Source organism: Spermophilus citellus (genome assembly GCF_964194105.1).
Source record: "Spermophilus citellus genome assembly, chromosome: 3".
Taxonomy (NCBI): Eukaryota; Metazoa; Chordata; class Mammalia; order Rodentia; family Sciuridae; genus Spermophilus; species Spermophilus citellus.
In genome coordinates, this window is record NC_138184.1 from 133944887 (window position 1) to 133965228 (window position 20342).

At 37.2% G+C, this 20342-nt stretch overlaps 1 protein-coding gene across 2 annotated transcripts in view; it reads left to right on the forward strand.

Moving 5' to 3' along the window:
- VPS41 (VPS41 subunit of HOPS complex) overlaps positions 1-19591 on the forward strand; it is a 160737-nt gene extending 141146 nt beyond the window's left edge. For both annotated transcript variants that reach the window (XM_081288528.1, XM_081288529.1), the window contains 7 exons: positions 1701-1755; positions 3792-3932; positions 5434-5570; positions 14593-14692; positions 14795-14839; positions 16347-16426; positions 17268-19591. In XM_081288528.1, coding sequence (XP_081144654.1) covers positions 1701-1755; positions 3792-3932; positions 5434-5570; positions 14593-14692; positions 14795-14839; positions 16347-16426; positions 17268-17348 — 639 coding nt within the window. In that variant the 3' untranslated portion in view covers positions 17349-19591. The remainder of the gene's footprint in view (positions 1-1700; positions 1756-3791; positions 3933-5433; positions 5571-14592; positions 14693-14794; positions 14840-16346; positions 16427-17267) is intronic.
- Positions 19592-20342: the final 751 nt, after the last annotated feature.

Here is a 20342-nt window from a genome sequence, read left to right on the forward strand (position 1 = left end):
GCAGTTCTTGAGAAGGTGATGCTTGTTTTTTTCTTTTTGTTTTCCCTTTCTTGCTACATTAATCTCTGTGATCATTTTTTTCCTGCCCCTTAGCTGGTTTAAAATATATCGCCTACAGAAAAATTTTAAGTCAAAAATCAAAATATCAAAAACTAGCTCCTGCTGTTATTTCCCAGGATAGATCACTGAGCAGAAAGAGCTAATTAACTTGAACTGTTCTTTTTATTTCCTGGATTCTTGTTTATAAAACAACCTCGGCTGGTTGTTTTTAAATAACCATTTTAAATATACAGCCCAGTAAACTTACTCCTGAAATCTTTACTGCCTGCTCACTTCTTAAAAATCTGTTTTGCACACCCCATGTGTGTCAGGCTTTGTGCAAAGCATAGGACTTAGAGCACACATGACCCTAGTGAATAGAAATTAAATGAATAATTGGTAAAGAATTGTGAAGCCATGCTTGAAGTGAATGCCTAGGAACTGGCCTGATGTGAGGGCCATAGAAATATTTGTCTGAGGTCCTTGCCAGGATAGAAAGTGATGAGTGAGGGAAACAGTTCAGCAGAGGGGACACATTGGAGAGGTAAGCAGAGGAAAGGAACCTGCTCTAGGAGAGCAGAGAGAGCTGTTGGATGCCTTGTAGGATACCAGAAAGACTCTTCCCTCTGAGTATGAGCAGAGCAGTGCAGCAAGAAGGTTTTATAGGAGGGCTATGAAATAAGGTTTCCCTGTTGAACTGTACCTGGTTCAAATGCTCTCTCTTCTCTGAAGTTTTTCAGAATGGAACCACATGAATTCAGCATCCCTCCTTCATGCACATAGCTGTCCTTTCATGTTCTGCTAGTTGTGGAATAACATGTCACATCTATCACTTCTCCCTGTACTCCAAGTTCCCATGGTATACTCATGCTGCCTCTACTCCTCCTAAACCTCTTCCTTTCTCCTCGTCTCACAGGTCGTCATTAACATTTTAATTATTGTCATCATCTTTGTATCTTCTCTAACTCAGCCTTCTAGCAACCTACACAAAACATAGTAAATGTGTGCCAGTTTATTTAGAATTATTTATCAGCGTGTGTGCGCGCGCGCACACACACACGGAAATGCTATTATCTGTAAAGTCCCTCATTTCTTCATCTCCTCTTTCTGATCCTTATCAGATGTTTTTCTCTCTCATTTTGGACAAATTCTTGAGCAGAGTTCTCTTTCAAACACTGTGAGCTGCAATTATTTACATTCACTCATTCATTCAGACAACAAATGTTTAGTGGGCATATGGTAAGCTCAATGCTAGGAAAAAGTAACAATGAACAACTTTCCTGAAGCTTGTATTCTAGAGAAAATAAACAGTTTAAACAAATGACTATAGATTTGATGGGAAGCAGTGCTGTAAAGAAACTTGAAGTAGCATAGAGATACTACTAGGAACAGTCCTTGTTTTCAGCATCATATTTTCTGCCTTTGCTCATAGAATGTTCTGAGTTACTTCAAGTATTTTGTCAGTGAAATTGTGTAGGATTCAGTAACTCTGAGAGACAAATGAGTCTGCCAGTAAGACCTAGGAGATTTGTATTTTGTTTATTTTGTTGCAAAGAAAAGCAGTGGAAAAATTCTTTCAAGTTTATAAGTTTAAGTGACTATCAATATTTATTTTTGTCTGCTAGCCCCATAGTGACATTTTTACTCTGCTTTAATTGAAGGCTCTTGAGATCTGTCAGCAGAGAAACTTTGTAGAAGAGACAGTGTATCTTCTAAGTAAGTAACTTTTATTCATTTTGGTCCCCATAAGCAAAGAAATGGGGTGCAACCTGATGTAAATTGTGTATGAATGGACAGAGATATTAGAACAAAATAACAGAAGTTCAAGCCTATTTTGTACAAGAATTCTATATATGAAAAAATAATTCACAGAATAATAAAAGGGAAGTTAATGAATAAAGATATTGAAAGAACATACTAGCAATATATAATAAACAACAAACAATTAAAACTGTCATACCACAACATAGATTAAAATTGTAGATGGGTTAACTTTTTTAATATTACCACTATAATGGTAAAAAATAATCTTCATTTTCAAAACCCATATCCTAAAAGGAAATGCAATTGAATATAGTTTTTTTGAGCGAAAGGAGAACTTTTTAATAGACTGTAGTTGTGTCATTTGTCCCTGGTCTTCAGGTTCCCACTTCTACAAGTGTCATAGCTCTTATACCCTGTATACTAAGACACAAAACTTCTTGTCTATTCATGTTCCTCCAGAATGCATCAGGGCAATGCAGGTTTCACTGAAAGGCTCACAGGGAACCCCTGTGCAGGAATTGGTGGCATACAGCAGAGTTCATGTGAGCTGCCTCTCTAGTGTTACTTCCCAGCCCACCCCATTAGTGTTTTACCACTTCACATCTTTCTCTCATACCACACTCACTGCCTTTGGCCTTTGTTGGAAAATGATCCATATCTTCTGTTTCCTTTTGTGCACAGGCAGCTGCATGGGTGCTCAGCAATAGACATGGAACTATCTAGTTATGGGACCTACCTTCCTTAGAAGTGCTTATGTGGCTATATTTTGTTACTTAAGTGTGTATTTGGGATTCTGATCATAATCTCAAGTAACTCATTGTTTTAGTCAGCTTTTTCACTGTGACTAAAAGACCTGACAGGAACAATTGTAGAGGAGGAAAAGTTTGAGGGCTCATGGTTTTAGAGGTCTCAGCCCACGGACAGCAGGCTCCATTCCTCAGGGCTTGAGGTGAGGCAAAACATCATGATGGAAGAGTGTGCGGTGGGAAGCAGCTCACATGACAATCAGAAGCGCAGAGAAAGAGAGAGACCCCACTCACCAGATATATGTGCCCATAGGTGCACCCCCAATGACCTACCTCTTCTTCCTACACCCTACCCATCTTCAGTTACCACTAAGTTAATCCCTGTTAGGGGATTAATTCACTGAGTGGGTTAAGGCTCTCCTAACCCCGTAATTTCACTTCTGAATATGCCTGCATAGTTTCAAACATGAGGTTTTGGGGGTTACCTCACATCCAAACCATAACATGAGGGGACAAAGCCAAGGCAGAGGCCTGATCACCCTCCACTGAGTAAGGCTTTCAACATGAACTGTAGTTAAAAACTGATCTAAATTATTAAAACAATTGAAATACCAGTGAACAAAGTGTATAAAGATCAGTAATTAGCTAATAGAAGCATAGCTGATAAATACTTTTCCCTCATGAAGGTTATTGAATGGCTTTTCCTAGAACCTGGAAAAGAAAGAAATGAAGTAACCCACTAAAAATTGAGTCACACTTTTACCCAATAAGCAAAATGCAGAACCACCTTAAAGAGGCAGAATGATTTCCAAGGTCTCTCAATGTGTAAATTGTATCTGAATGTGAAGGTATTAACATTGACTAAAAAAGTACAGGTCTGTCAAAAGGCAGGCAAAATCTGGCATCCCTGAGCTCAAATTTCACCTGTATTATTTAGTAGCTGTATGATCTTGGCAAGTGCCTAACATATCTACTCTTCTTCTGTAAAATAAGATCATTAGTAGAACATCCATCATAGTATTATGTAATGACTAAATGATTAATTTATGCAAGTACTTAAATATTTGAGTACTCTGCATGAACACTTAACAAAATATATTTACTATGTTGTGGGTAGTAAATGCTAATGTCATGTAAGAAAATATGCTTTTGTCTTAGCTTTCAAACTGTGTAAACAAATTAAGAAATATGCTGTTTCTCTTTAACATAAATGAAGTCTTTCTCACTTCCTTACCCCTCTAGGCAGGATGGGCAATAGCCGAAGTGCCCTGAAGATGATTATGGAGGAGTTGCATGATGTTGATAAAGCGATTGAATTTGCCAAGGAGCAAGATGATGGAGAACTCTGGGAAGATCTAATTTTATATTCCATTGACAAACCACGTAAGTAGAAAAGTCATCTGTGATTATAATTGCTTTCTAGTTATTTTTTAATAAGAATTATCTCAGGATACATTGAGTCAAAAATATGGCAAGATCTCTACAATAAAAGCAGACCTATTGTAAAGGATTCCTAAGACCCCTGTGCAGAAAAGGCTGGAGCCTCATCACTTTGCATCACCCAGGTGTGACATGGAACAAGTGGTTTACAGCTTATTTAACTGTATCCCCAGGAGGCACATTTCTGGGTTGGGTTTTGGTTTTAGTTTGTGTATAGGGGGCATTTATTATGAAAGTACATAACCTTTGCCACTCTCTCTGTTATGGTACTGTTTCTTGATGCTGGTCATATTTTGATGTTTGCATGATAGTATTCAGACTTTCTTCTACCCCATTTTATTAGTGCAGCACCAGGAGCTTTTATTTGTTGGCCCTCAGATTGATCATTTGCATTGGTTCTCCTCCCATTTTGGAAAAAAACAGTCACCTAACAGTAACCCAAGTCCTCTTTTGAAGATGTAGAAATGATTCAGAAACTAGCAATGCAGTTTAAAATCTTTTGTTTGTTTTGTTTTGATGGGGAGTGGTAAGGAAGGCTTTATGTTCCTACGCCATAATCTGAAATTGGCTTGATGACTATGTCTTGAAAATACAAGGAATCTAATTGAACATGATAAAGTAGTAGTTTAAGGACCTTAGGAGGCCAGATGAATAGCATAGACCATATCATGAACTTGGGTCTGGCCTGGGTTTGAATTTGGGCTCATTACTTGCTAATTTTGTGACCTGGGTAAATTTAACACCCTATTTCCTTTGTATGTAAAATAGAGACACTCAATATTCTACTTTATAAGATACCAAGGCATATTATATAATATTATATAATAGCTGAGCCACAGAAAGTTCTCAAAAATATTAGTTGCATCCCTTTGACAGTACTGGTTATATTTTGAAGACAAAGATTTGAATAGAGGTGATCATTTGTTCAACTGTTTTTAAACTGTTCTCATTTAGTTTCTCTTTTATGTTTTAAGTTCTTGAAAATTTAAACTTTAAAGGAAAACTGGTTCTTGAGAGCTTAGAAATTCAATTTTTTTCCATATTTATTAGTGCATTATAATTGTACATAATGGTAGAATTTGTTGTTATGTGTGTACATGCACAATATAATTTTGCCAATGTCATTTCCCAATATTTCCCATTTCTCTCCTGATTTTTCACAAGATTCTCCCACACCTTTCTTTTCCCTTTTTCCTCTCTAGCTTCTACATATAAGAAAAAAACACAATAGCCCTCAACTTTCCAAGTTTGGTTTATTTTGCTTAATGTAATATTCTCAAATTCCATCCATTTTCCTACAAATGACATAAAAAAATCCAAGTGGTTTTAACACATACTTGGAAAGAAACAATCTTTTTAAGTTACTTTTGGTCGAAAGTTGCATTTTGTGTAATAAAATACATTGTAACATTGCTTATGTGTTGTTTTGTGTGGTATTCTGTAGCATTTATTACTGGCTTGTTGAACAATATTGGCACCCATGTTGATCCAATTCTGCTGATTCACCGTATTAAGGAAGGAATGGAGATTCCCAATCTGAGAGATTCCTTAGTTAAAATATTACAAGACTACAATTTGCAAGTAAGTATCCTTTTTTTGGCTTAATTAGGGGCTTGCTTCAAGATGAACATTTCTAAGGTTTATGTTAGATATCAGTGAGGTTTAAATTTCACAGTGACATTTTATTTAGGCCCAGATAATTGGAAAACTTCAAATAGATTAACTGAAAACATCACCCCTTCAGGAAGCCATTTGATTCCTTAGCCATTCTCAGATTTTCTCTTCACATTGAGAAGGCATTTTTACATTTATGTATGAAATCAGGCCACCCAAACATCATTAGGGAGAATAAATATTGTGTCCTTTTTGGAGAAATAAAAAAATATTTTTCAGTAGTTAATAATTTTTGTTGAAGCCATTTAGTAATCCATTGTCCGAAAAGATTGAAATACAGGATTCTGTTTAATCTTTGTCTGTTTGCTAGAATAGCACAACTTTATTATCCCTGTTAATTCAGAATTTGTGATAAGAAAAGTGAAACCCATTATTTTCATATAAATTAATATGCTAATTACAAAGCATCCTGATGTTTTCCAGAACACTGGTAGTTTCCTTAATATTCGAAACTGTTTAAAACACATAACTTTAAACGTTCACACTGTATTCTTTCTCTAATTCACTTTAAAATGCGTTTTTGTTATAATGGATAATTCCTGGAATTTGGTAAGAGGAGCATTATAGGGAGAATTTGTTGGACAGTAATCTCTAGAAAGAGTGAAGAGTACCGAGCCATCTGCTGGAACTCAGGTGACAGCCTTAGGTAGGAGGCTAGGTGAAGAGAAAAATTTGAAGGAAATTTAATGTCAGAGAATGGATATGAGAGATGTGAAGGAATGACAGAGCTAGAGAAACAAGAGGTTATAGCTAGGGAGTGTTGATACTGTTACTATTGCAATTTTAAAAAGTGGGGCAAAGGTAAAGGTCACTGAAGTAAAATTAATCAAGAAACAGAGATCACAGCCTTGACTGAGGCATCCAAATGGATATTGAAGAGTAGTGGGAGGAGGCAGGGTGCTATTAGACAGGCTTCAGCATCCTCAGTGAACTAGAATGTTACCCATGTGGCCCACAGGCAGCTTTGATGACTAGATGACACATCTTTAAGAGGAGACATTTTTCTTGCAGCTGGGGATATGAGAGATCAGGAACCCTGCATGCTAGGAAATGGGATTAGTTGGAGAGAAACTGGTATTCAGTTAAGCCAAAGAGAGGAACTGTTCTGCAAAATGCTGAACAATATGAAGGTCTTTATTTCCAGTGGGATTGGAGGTTTGCAGATGACCCAAGGGAAATATTAATAGGGGAGGAAACAGGGAAGAAGGAAATAGAACATAGGATGGGTTCGTAGGCGAGGAGAGGGACTACAAGGTGCTCCCACCATGTGCAGTGCCTTACGAATGCAGAACAGTGATTCAGGCAGGACATTCAGTAGCGCCAAGGATTGGTTGAAAATGAGTTCAGTGCCCAGCCTTATAAACCTCTGGAAGTGAGGTTTGACAGTGATCTGCACTTTGCCAGTCCTTACAAACTCCCCTGGGAGTTTGTAACTCAAAGTTCCAAGTCAAGTTTATTGAGAAGACATGCAGGCATCTTTGAACAACTATACCCAAGAACGAGATCCTTCAACTGTAGTGCATGAAGCTTAGCCTTTGGTGAAAAATGTGCCCTTCTCTTTTCCCATCTCCACGCTGCCTGCAAAACCACCTGATAAACCCCTCTTATTAGGCTCTTATTCCAGAGAACCAAGTGCATGATACCACTGTAATCTCACTGCTCTTTCAGTTTTTATGAACAAATTTGCATAGTTGTGAGTCAACTGGAAATAATTATTACTAACTGCAAAATGAATTCTGAACATAAAAATTACCCACTAAAACATCTGCTAAATCAATATTTTATCCTTTTAATTATATTTTAAGATATTCTGAGAGCTTTTCCTTGAGCTGTGTAAATATGCAGTTGGGGTAATATGTTTGAGGCTCAAAATTATTTAGCCAGTGGGTCCAAAGAGCTGCTGTTGCCTAAAATTCCCCAAAGAGCAGCTTCTCAACAGGAGAGGAAGGGACCCACCCAGAGGCAAAGCATGTGGAAAATGCCATATCTTTTGTCTCCACAGGAGCTCAGAGGTTTTATTGGAGGATATAGAGAAAACATGGTCTACTGGAGAGGTTTTTCAGAGAATCCCAGGGAATACTTCTTACTCATGGATAAAGAAAGGATTTAGGATTTTTTTTTTTCCTATGGGAAAAGGCTGCTCTTTGAAACAATAAGAGAGGTAAATAGGGAGCCTACATCATGGGAACACATTTTTACTCCTCACACTTTAGATAGAGCCCTAATATCCAGAGTATACAAAGAACTCAAAAAATTAGACAATAAGATAACAAATCACCCAATCAACAAATGGGCCAAGGACCTGAACAGACACTTCTCAGAGGAGGATATACAATCAATCAACAAGTACATGAAAAAATGCTCACCATCTCTAGCAGTCAGAGAAATGCAAATCAAAACCACCCTAAGATAGCATCTCACTCCAGTAAGATTGGCAGCCACTATGAAGTCAAACAACAACAAGTGCTGGCGAAGATGTGGAGAAAAGGGTACACTGGTACATTGCTGGTGGGACTGCAAATTGGTGCGGCCAATTTAGAAAGCAGTATGGAGATTCCTGGGGAAGCTGGGAATGGAACCACCATTTGACCCAGCTATTGCCCTTCTCAGACTATTCCCTGAAGACCTTAAAAGTGCATACTACAGGGATACTGCCACATCGATGTTCATAGCAGCACAATTCACAATAGCTAGACTGTGGAACCAACCCAGATGCCCTTCAATAGATGAATGGATAAAAAAAATGTGGCATCTATACACAATGGAGTACTATGCAGCAATAAAAAATGACAAAATCATAGAATTTGCAGGGAAATGGATGGCACTAGAGCAGATTATGCTTAGTGAAGCTAGCCAATCCCTAAAAAACAAATACCAAATGTCTTCTTTGATATAATGAGAGCAACTATGAACAGAGCAGGGAGGAAGAGCAGGAAGAAAAGATTAACATTAAACAGAGACATGAGATGGGAGGGAAAGGGAGAGAAAAGGGAAATTGCATGGAAATGAAGGGAGACCCTCATTGCTATACAAAATTACATTATAAGAGGTTGTGAGGGGAATGGGAAAATAAACAAGGAGAGAAATGAATTATAGTAGATGGGGTAGAGAGAGAAGATGTAAGGGAAGGGGAGGGGGGATTGTAGGGGATAGGAAAGGTAGCAGAATACAACAGTTACTAATAGGGCATTATGTAAAATTGTGGATGTGTAACCAACGTGATTCTGCAATCTGCATTTGGGGTAAAAATTGGGAGTTCATAACCCACTTCAATCTAATGTATGAAATATGATATGTCAAGAGCTTTGTAATGTTGTGAATAACCAGTAAAAAAAAATTTTCGAAAATTAAAAAAAAAAATTTAAAAAATGGCCATACTACTAAAAAAAAAAAAAAAAGGCTGCTCTTTTTCATTAGTGGCCATTTATTTATTTTCTTTCCCTAGGCAACCTACTAGGGTTCATTGTAAAAATAACTTAACATCTCTTTATAGAGCCTTTTGCACTTTTCAGAAGAGTTTCACATACATGTCTTTTACTTGATTCTACTTAGCCTTGTTTTTTATGTTGCATAAAACTATAGTTGATTTTTTTTACAAGTTCTCACTTAGCAAAATAAAAACTTGACAATTATGTTAATCCCAAAAATTGGAGAGAAATTTTGCATGTCTGTGAATTGCCAAGAATTTTTGACAAAACCAGCCCCAGTAAACAGAGATCCAGGGTCATATGTTAGAGAAATACTGTTGCTAATATACAGTGGGAATAGCTAAGGGGAGATGTACAATCAAGTATGAGCATTTGAAATTATTTGGGCATTGAAAATGCTTTGGGAGATTATTCCATTAGCTAGTTGTTCATTGGAAAGAGGATAGAGAAAGTTATGGGGGAGAAACTTGAACAACTCTTCTGATTTTAAAGTTTGGTATTTTCTAAAATATAACATCTCTCTTCAGCCTAGGTTTAGCATCATTAGGCAAGTTAGATGCCTTTGACAAAGTTAAACTACATCATCAATTTAGTTTAATTTATAGCAGCCTCCTGTTACCTTGTAAGTGTAATTACCCTATTTATTTTTATTTTTTTGGTACTGGGGATTGAACCCAGGAGCACTATTCTATTGAACTATATTCCCAGTCCTTTCTATTTTGTATCTTGAGACATGGTCTCACTAAATTGCCTGAATCTGGTCTTGAATTTACGATCCTCCTGGCTTAGCATTTCAGGTTGCTAGAATTACAGATGTGCACCACCATGCCTTACTGTCCAACTTAATTTTAAAAATTTCATGAAGTCAGTAAAAAGAAAGTAGCTTGTATTTCATAAACTTAAAATGTTCCTAAGCTTGATTTCAAGAACAAATTACATTCATCTTGACACAAATGGTTTCCAAAATATGTAGTATAAATAATATTTTTATATTTTCTATTTTTAAAACATTTAATTTATAAATTAAGCATTTTTTATTTAGCATTTATATTGTTTCCTGTTGTTGAAGACATTTTTTTCCTTAACAATTTCAGCATCTTTGTTTTAAAACACCTTTTGGCAGTCTTCTTTGACAAATATTTTATCTTTACAACAGTCCTGTATGAGCTGTCATCTCCATTTCACAGAGTAGAAGACAAAGTGTCAAAAAGGGTAAATGACTTATCAGTCTGGGAAGGTGACTAGCTAGGTTTGAGCCCAGATCTCTTTGCCTTTTTCATCCAAAATTGTATTAGTTTTTTTTTTTTAAAGAGAATTTTTTAATATTTATTTTTTAGTTTTTCGGCAGACACAACATCGTGGTTTGTATGTGGTGCTGAGGATCCAACCCGGGCCGCACGCATGCCAGGCGAGTGCACTACCGCTTGAGCCACATCCCCAGCCCTGCATTAGTTTTTATAGCCACCAATCTACCAATTGCAGTCCATCCTTAATTTTTCATTATGGGTATTGCAGGCAGGGAGGTGATGGTAGTAGCAAACCTGTTTTAACTTGTCCTGAAGAGGGAGCTGATGTGGAGAAACCAGCACTTGCCCGAGTCTGAGCTTTCACAAACCAGGGAATGATCCTGAGCAAGTCATTGCATATCCCTGGGCCTCTGTTTCCCCATACTTACTCTAGACATCTCCATGCCTGCCAGAGTTATTTTCCTATACATTGGCTTCAACCCCTAATTTCTTATTTTTTACATCTTTACTTTGAAATCCACAGAAAATAGTGACTTTCTTCTCATGTGCCTTTTGGTGGGAGCATGTGGGTTTTTTACTCATAGGAAAAAAGTTAATAGTTATATACTAAGTTTTTAAACTTTAAATCCCTGAAATAAACTTTCTTCTCAAATTTTTAGCTTTGCCATTTCAGGATGACACAGAAGGTCTATGACGTCCAACCAGATTCTTTAATCAGTTTTCTGCATGCATACTTTGTGCTGTTGTAAATTTAAATACAATTGTAAGATAGTTTTTGAACTAACTGTGAAACCTGAGAGTCTATATTTTCCATCTTATTTCTGCTGTTCATCATCTTTGATTATAATGCCAACCAAAAGCAAAGCTTTTTCAACTAGAATTCAAGTCCCATAACATTGGTCTAAAGGATTAATTAGAAAGGAGGGACAAAGTTTCTCAGTCCAGCTCTCTATCATTCTGGGACTTGCCAAGCCATGTGACTGTCTGTCATTTGCAATTCTAGTGATAAGTATTGTGGTATGAACAAGGCAATTTCAGCAAAAAGTCAATGTTCAAAAACTTCTAAAATAAAGATTTTGGTGCATTGGCACACGCCTGTAATCCCAGCAACTCAGGAGGCTGAGGCAGGAGGATCACAAGTTCAAAGCTAATCTCAGCAACTTAGCAAGACCCTGTCTCAAATAAAAAGATTTTTTAAAAAGGCTAGAGATGTGCCTGAGTAGTAGAGCACCCCTGGGTTCAAAAAATAAAGATTTCAAAAACCCAAGCTATTTTTGGATGGCATTTTTTTCCCCATAGTAGCTGATTCTCTTGAACCATACCTTCATTTATGTACAGTTCTTTCATTGCTTTATAAAATGTCTATGAATCTAGTGTTCTGCTTTTGATTGGAATTATTATGGATGATGAACTGAAGAGAAACCAGAAGGAAAAGATAGAGTGCATTCAAGGTTTCATGTTGATTTTCAGCTGTCTTAGAAATACGTTTTTATTTAAATTTATAGCTGGACAGAATATACAAGTAAATTGCATATAGAAACTATAGTTGATTGTCTTGAAAAGTATGAAGAGGAAGGAGAGAATAAAGGTCATGTTACTAAAGAATGTAGAAAAACTTAGAACCATGAAGAGTAATTAAGAACGATGTGGGAACAAGTTGGCTCAAATATTTGGATAATCTTGGAAAAAAAAGAGTTAAGTCTCATAAGGAAAATAAGTCTCTGAAAGATATTATACTTCATAAGAAATGTTAAATATTTTTTAAATGGAAACAATGTTATTACAAAGTTGAGTAAAGAGAAGACAGTAATTTATCTTTGGTGAAATTTTTACAAGCAATAAGGATAACAAAGATTAGTAGTGGTGCTGTTTATGTACCAGACAGAGATGTTTCAAAGATCACAAGGTGTTTCACACTGATTTTAATTTCTGAAAGTGACATCAGAAGCTTTGAACAGAATAAGAAATTATGGGAAAACAGGAGGAAACAGGCAAGGAAGATTTTCCTGGTTAAAAGTGACTTCATCTTGCAGTCAGCATGTTTTTGAAAATAAGAACTACCTAGGTAAGAAAAGGGACATGATCCTTAAAACTGAATAAATTTTTTTTTTTAATTACCCCAAAGTAATGGGAGCACTGTAGTACTCAGAGAAAGAACAGCAGTGATTGTTTCATTCTGGTCATTGAAAACTTGGTAACAGGTGAGCTTGCATGTGCCCTAAATATGTAAAGAACACCAAACTTTCAAGGATAGAAGGAGACAAGTAGGAGATGATGACCCACAGTGGGAAAACAGGCAACAGTCAGAACTCAGCAGTGTGAAGGTCAGAAAAGCAGGAAGATGACCCTAAGCCAGCTGCTGCAGCATCTGACTTTTAACCAGAAAGGATTTTATAATAAAGACATGCATGGTAATTGCCACATATGAACTTCTAGGGGTGAAATCAGTGTCAGCAGCACCTTTTTCATGAATTACTAATAGAATTGCTGCTGGAAATGCCTTGTCATGTGTCAAATAATGGAAAACAATGCCTGAATAATATTGCATATAATCTTCCACTTAACCATCTTTGCTTGCCTTCAAATTATTGTAGATGTTGCGGAGTGAATGACTACTTTCTACAATTTATTTTTTTAAATATACCTACCTGGCATCATATCAAAGAAACAAAATTTTTTATATTTCTCAGACTTGGAGCCTTGGATTTTGATCAGATAAAGGAGGAATATAATAAGCTATATTTTTATACTTTTCCTTCTCATGGCTGTTTTCCTCTGAATACTGAAATTTTTCCTAAAAAATACCTTTTGCAGGCAGACACAGTATACCTGTTTAGAAAATGTAATCCTGCTGAGGAGACGGTTCCTTGTCAGTTTGCAGTTTTTGCTGTTTTCTTTTTAGATTGCAGACCCAGTGGCCTCTGTCTAGACTGCTGGCTCGTCCTTTCACCTGAATTATTTATACAGTAGGCTCTGAACACCCCCTGAGGGTTGGAGCCAATTCTTTTTGAAACATTTCACCGAAGATATTGTAACTGACACTATTTTTCTGAAGTTTTTTATTTTTGTGACAGGCTGAGCAGCTTTGTATGTTTGCTTATCAATTTTCTTTGAGTTTTCTGACATCAATATTTCTTAGATGTTTTTCTTGGTATATTTTTCTCTTTCTGTGTGCTTTAATGATGTCTTAAAATCTTGATGTTTTTAGATGAATTAAAAGCTTCATTTGTAGAATTTTAAAGAAAACTTCATAAACAATTTCCAATTAACATAATACTAGAATGTAATCTCTTCCTCATCAGTACTAGTAATCTAGACATGTAGAAATATAATTTAGGCATTAGTTCTATTTTCTTGAATGTTTGCTTTTATAAATGAGAAAGGCCTTTGACTAGATTCACCCAAATCCAGCACTCTTGTTGATTTTTAAGAGTACACACGGCTATTGTAGATGGCCACTTCCTTGCTTGTCTTCCCCAGTGGCATGAATTTAAGCCTCTGGGAAGTAAAGTGCCCTTCTAGGGTTAGAGTTGATGTTGATGTCAGGATGAAGAAAGTCAAAAGTTCATCCCTGCCAGGAGACTTGCTGGGACCCACAGCCACGTAAAGTCACCTGCTTCTGATCGGCATATTATCCACATCCAGTGCCTTGTGATAGGAACTCAGTACACCTTTGTGAGTGAATATATGGATTTATGAAGTATATAATTTTGGAATAGCAGGTTTACCATTTGGGGCAAAGATCTGAAGATGGAAGGAGCAAGTCATGTAGGGGCTAGAGTGCCAGAGAATCTGTATGAAGAAGCCTTATAAGATAACATTAGGATTTGTTACTACAGGGCCTTCTTTGCCAGACTTTGGAATGTGTAGTTGATTTTAAAAATGCTACAGGAGCCAGGGGTTGGTGGTTTACATGCCTGTAGTAATCCCAACCACTCTGGAGACTTGAGTCAGAGGATCACAAGTTTCAGGCCAATTTGGGCAACTTAGTGAGACCCTTTCTAGGGGAGGAGGGGAAAAACTGGGGGGTGGGGAGCAGCAGCCAGTAATGTCTGATTTATGGATCACAGCCACAGAGCTCCATCTAGCAGTAGTTTGGAGGAAAGAGGGTACTAAGGACAGGAGAACCAGTAAGTACCTCTTTGGAGTATTTGAGGCACATGAATTTCCTGAACCCTAATAAGACATTCCACCCCTCACACACAACATTTGAATCTATTTAAGATGGCTTTTCTTTTTAAATGTGTACATTAGATTCTGCTTCGTGAAGGCTGCAAGAAGATTCTCGTAGCCGACTCCTTGTCCTTACTGAAGAAAATGCACCGAACTCAAATGAAAGGTGTTCTGGTTGATGGTGGGTAAAGTTGAAACAATCATATGGAACTGTATGCCCGGCTTTTGGAAGCCCAGCAGAGATAAACAGTGCATAATCCAAATTCTGTGTGTTTTCTTACAGAGGAGAATATCTGTGAGTCGTGTCTTTCCCCCATCCTTCCTACTGGTAAGGTGGTTGGGAGGGAAGACAAATTTCCCAAATGTGTATTAATGATAAATGGAATTAAAATGTTGAAGTTAGGTAATTACTGTTTATAAAATTATATGACTCATAATAATCCAGTTTAGGAAAGCATTTTAGCCCACAGCCCAACTTAGTTGAATGCTGGTGTTGCCATCTGCACAGCTAAGGTTCCTGAGTTCTAGGGTACACCAGCATCAGCTGGCAGCCTGGGAAGAACCCACAGTGCCAGCCTAGGGGCTGAGAACGTTCTGACAAGCTCCCAGATAATATCAGTGCTGCTGATTGAGGGGCTCTTCTTTGAGAACTACTGTTCTAGAGTTAAATCAGACCAAATTAAAAATCCATATTTTAAATTCCAAGGTGGAAGAACCATGTATCTCTGCAAACAATTTATAGGTAGATTTCCCTTAGTTTTTTTCTCTGATGTGTATCTCCAGGTTATTTCACATTTCAGTGGAAACATAATATCTGATTGGAACTGTGACTTTTTAAAAAGGTATAAGCTTTTGCTTATTTCCTTTTCTTGGTTTTGTATATATTTAGGTTTCTATTACATATCTTCATGTATAATAAGAAACTCCTTACTTAAGGATCACTACGACTTGAGAAAAGGAAAATCACTTCATTTGAAGGTAGAAATTAAAGCATGGTTGTCAGGATTCTAAAAAATACTTCATGGAAATATCCTAAAGATGTAGTTGACCTCACATTTACTTAGCATTAAGGGATTATTTAACAGAGCAGTAGCATGAGAAGTCAATTCACCTAGGTTCTTTTTTAGAGGAAGCAGGTTTGGATTTTTAAATGCTTCTGCTAAAACTTGCAATGGACTTAGGGGAAGAAGTGAGCTTTGATAGTGATTTAGGCAGCATTTCAACAAAGCAGCCTCAACACCCTCACTGTACAGTTCAATTCCCGACTCCATCTGCTAAGGGCTGTAAATCTTACTAGAAACAAGACCACCACACTGAGCAGGAACAGGAGAATGGATGTGCCCAAAAAGGAGTTTAGTAAAACCCAGGGTCACAGTCATGGGATGTTCTAACCCAGTCTGCCTCTGACACTGGGGAGGGATCTTGGCCACAGGTCAACTAGGAAAGCATTTCAATAAAACCACAAACCTGACTTCGGTGTGTGGCGCACCAAATTATGCAGGTGTTGGAATGATGGGAGGGTTTGGGCACACACAGGCACATACACGTGCTGATTCTAGTTTTTATAATAAATATTGCTGCATTTGCTATGAAATTGTTCCATTTATAGTTTTGGTATCTGATACAGAAGCCAAGCAAGTAACCATGAATCACATAGCAGCACGATTATAATTCATGCATTGCATTGGGGCACACCACTCCTCAGGAACACTTTGTCAATAAGCCATCCTCCAGAGGCAGTCTGTTGATGAAAAACTACAGCTGAACTTATAGTCAGGCTTGGTTTAATAATTTCCTGGTCTGTTTGTTGCACTGAGTTCTTTCTTCTGCCCCAGATGCAGCGAAGCCCTTCAGTGTGGTAGTCTTCCATTGCCGGCACATGTTCCACAAAGAGTGCTTGCCTGTCCCTAGCATGGTGAGTGGCAGCTGGGCAACTATTCTCTAAAGAGCTATTGATGGGATCGGAGGATGTGCTCAGAATCACAACCTGTCATCCTGATGGCTCTGTTAGTTTTTTAAAATCATAATACAGAGTCAGGCCTGTGTATACATGGGTTCTGCATTCATGGACTCAACTAACTGCAGATCAGAAATATTTGGCGGGGGTGGGGGGGGTAATTGCACCCATGTCGAAGGTGTGCAGATTTTTTTGTCATTATTCCTTGAACACCACACTGGAATAACTATTTATATATCATTTACATGTTATATAAATAACATTAGATATTATAAGTAATCTCCATTAAGTCATATGCAAGTACTGTGCCTGTGCTATTTTACATGAGGGGCTTGAGCATGTGTGTAGGATTTGGTGTCAGAATGGGATTCTAGAACCAAACTCTCAGATACCAGGGGACAACTGTAGTTTATATCATAATAAATTATCTATTTTTCAAATGTATAGAAGGTTGCAGTAAACATTATAAAAGCATACCTAATTAATACATTCAGCTAAAATCTATGACTGCTGAGTTATAGAGCTGTGCAGTAAAAAACCAAGTATCTCCTAGGACTTTTCTTAGCCCGAGTCGTATGCTGTGATACCATTATCCTTTATCACATCATGTCCCCCAGGCCACCTTATACCCCACATTCTGCTGCGGGATAACAGGGTGAATCCTATGTAAACCAGAATTAATCTCCAGAGAAAGAAGTGACATTTCATCTCTTCCTGTCTATCTCTTACTAATGCTACAATATTTTTTGAACATGAAAGTCTAAAGATTTTTTAATCTGCTTTTTAATTATATTTTTAGAACTCTCTTGCACAATACTGCAACATCTGCAGCGCAAAGAACCGTGGACCAGGAAGTGCAATTTTGGAGATGAAAAAATAGCACAGCTCTGCTTGTCAGTCTCTTCTCGCTGCTCTTTTTAATACTGTTCTTGAAACAAGTGTGTGTTAGCACCAGTGCTGATGAAATTTATTTATGTGTATAACAGTTTCTACATCCATGCCTGTCTTCTAGAGATTTTTCTTTGTAGTTGATAAAGAAGTTGGGTTCATAGTCATTATTTCGTCATTTGTTTAGCTCAGTGTTTAACAATGAAAATGTAAGTCTCAAAGGTAGAAATGAATGTTTTAGAATGTAGTAACACTGTTCAACCATAGAGTGGACTACTGAGAATTGCCCCAGCTATCAGAGAACATTGCCAACTGTGATTATCCAGCAAACTCCTACCCACAACTTGGACCCTGTTTCCACATGCTTTGCTGGTAACAGTTACTGCATTCTAGGGTTGGCTTTCTTTATGCGTCATCAGCTGTAGTTATTGTCCTAATAAGCATTTAATGAAACATGTGCAAACTATCATTCATTGACATCTGGGAATATCAGCAGCCTAATGTCCTGCAGCTTTATGTTAACTAATCACATGTTCTGTGTGTTCTTACAACCATTAGAGTATCTGGCTCTTTCAGTCACTCGGCATTTGTTGACTGAATAAATGTTACGTGTTTTTCATTGTGAAAGACTCATTTTTACTGGGTTGAACTGCAATTGAGAAGTCAAGCACCTTGGTAAAGAATAGAAGAGAGGTTCAGCATCTTATTATCTGAGGAATTGTGATTAGTTTTTTCTAGTAGGGAGGAAAGGAGTGACCCTGTCAAACCAGGGAGGGAGTCTCAGGAGAAATAGTATTGGTCTAATACCAGAGGATGGGCATAATTATGACATTCCTTTTCAAAGCCTTCCATGGAGCCTCCTCAAAGAACAAAGAATATAATGGAGAGAATTCAAACTTGTCATTGTGTGTTATAGTTATTGTCTTGTTATATGGATACATCTGCTTTCATCACTTTGGTGGGAAGATGGATACTGATCACCTGCAGACATCCAAACTTCACCTGGCCATTATCATGAGTGATATCTTGCCCACTTCTCATGGCATCTCCAGGAGGAAGACATGGTATCTCCAGGTTACAAGAGAAAACCAGAACACAGATGTTGCCAAGGTTGCAGCAGACTGCCCGACTTCAGACAGGCCTCCCCATCCCTTCAAGAAATCCTAGGCCAGGTTCTGAGAACACAGCGCAACTCTTCATCGCTGGACTTAAAATCCCCTAGTAGACAGCAAATTTATTTGTTAGTCATAAATATTTAGAACTGTTAAGTTTGTTGTTTTTGAATGTACCTCTCAGCCTTCTTAGTATTATACCATATTTCAAATCTAGCATTCTTTCTGCTACACTGAGTTTCCAGTGTTTGTTTTTACCAGAGAAACCCATCCTTTACAAAACAAAAAACTTATAAGCCGAATTTATTGTTTTCAAATTACTTATTTAATGTAAAGATTTAGCATGTTAAATTTTTATTAATCCCTTATTTATGATTTCAGCAGGCTCATTCAAGCAAAGTTCTATAACAAAACCATCAACAAGATTTGTTGATTTCAATAAATCATTTTGCTTCTGGGGAAAATTGTACTAATTAGTAACTCCATTTGAACATGAAACTGTAGGTACAAAAAAGGAGATAATTACCAAACATTGTTCATTTTGAATAACTGATTTAAGAGGAAAATAATAAAGTATGTTCACTCCCCAATAAATAATAAAATATGTTCATTCAGAAATAACTGAAACATCAGAAAATTCCAAAACAAAATAGGTTTTATTGTTAATTGCACTAACTCCTCCTCCTTGGAATCACTTTCCATATGAAAAAGAAATCATGCCCTATGGTTATACTAAAGGACATCCGAACCTTATTTTTAATCATTTAAATACAGCAAATAATCAGAATGCTAGTCAATTAATTTTTTTCATGCATGAGTAGCCCAATTTAAAATGGATTTAATGCAAAAGCGAACCTTGATGAGAAATGCTGTGCAGGGTGTGCATTTTGGATCTTCTCCTTAAAGAAAGCTGTTCTGAGTGTGAAACTGCCAATTTCAAAGTTATTTTGTGATATCTTTATTTTGCTTTTGTTTTTAACCAGAATTGTGAGTTAGTTGATGTTCATCCTTGAAATTCTCGGTAAATTTTTAGTTAATTTGGTCATTTTTAATAGTGTTAAGGAGAATATTTTGATATAAAGACAAATATTGATTGAATATGTGGCAGGCACTGTTTAAAAGCACTATGTGCCAGGCACTGTTAAAAGCACTTTGCAGGGGCTGGGTTGTGGCTCAGTGGTAGAGTGCTCGCCTAGCACGTGCAGGGCGCTGGGTTTGATCCTCCGCACCACATAAAAATAAATAAATAAAATAATGGTACTGTGTCCGACTACACCTAAAAAAAAAAAAATTATGAAAAAGCACTATGCATATGTCATTTTGTTTAAGACATCCTGAGACCCTCTGAGGTAAGTGTTCTATCACTGTTGTTTTACCTATTAGAAAACTAAGCACAGGAAGGTGAAACAGCTTGTTCAGATTGAATAGCTGGTTGCAGCTGGGATCCAGGCAGCTTGCCCTTGTGGTGCCTGACCTTAACCAGCCACTGCATAGTTGACCCCCGGTTTGTTTGTTTGTATTTTTTGTTGTTGTTGTTTTTTAAATACTCATTTGACCTGTTTTGATCATTGTATAGAAAGTAAAACTTACCATACTATAAAGAGTGACTGATTATAAAGTGTCCAATGGCTTACAGAAGCATTGATGGGGCTAAAGAAACAAACTAGGAAAGATTTCATAAAGATGCAACCAAGCCACCTCGCAGAACTGGACTTTCCAGAGTCCAGTGCCTCATCTCTATTGCAGAGTTGCACCCAGCAGGGTAAGTCTTCCTTGTGAAGTAAACACTGTAAATAAAAATACACTCACTTCTCAGTTTCTTCTGAAGCTCTATCTCAGTAACATTAAAGGATATTATGTATATAGCTAGGTGT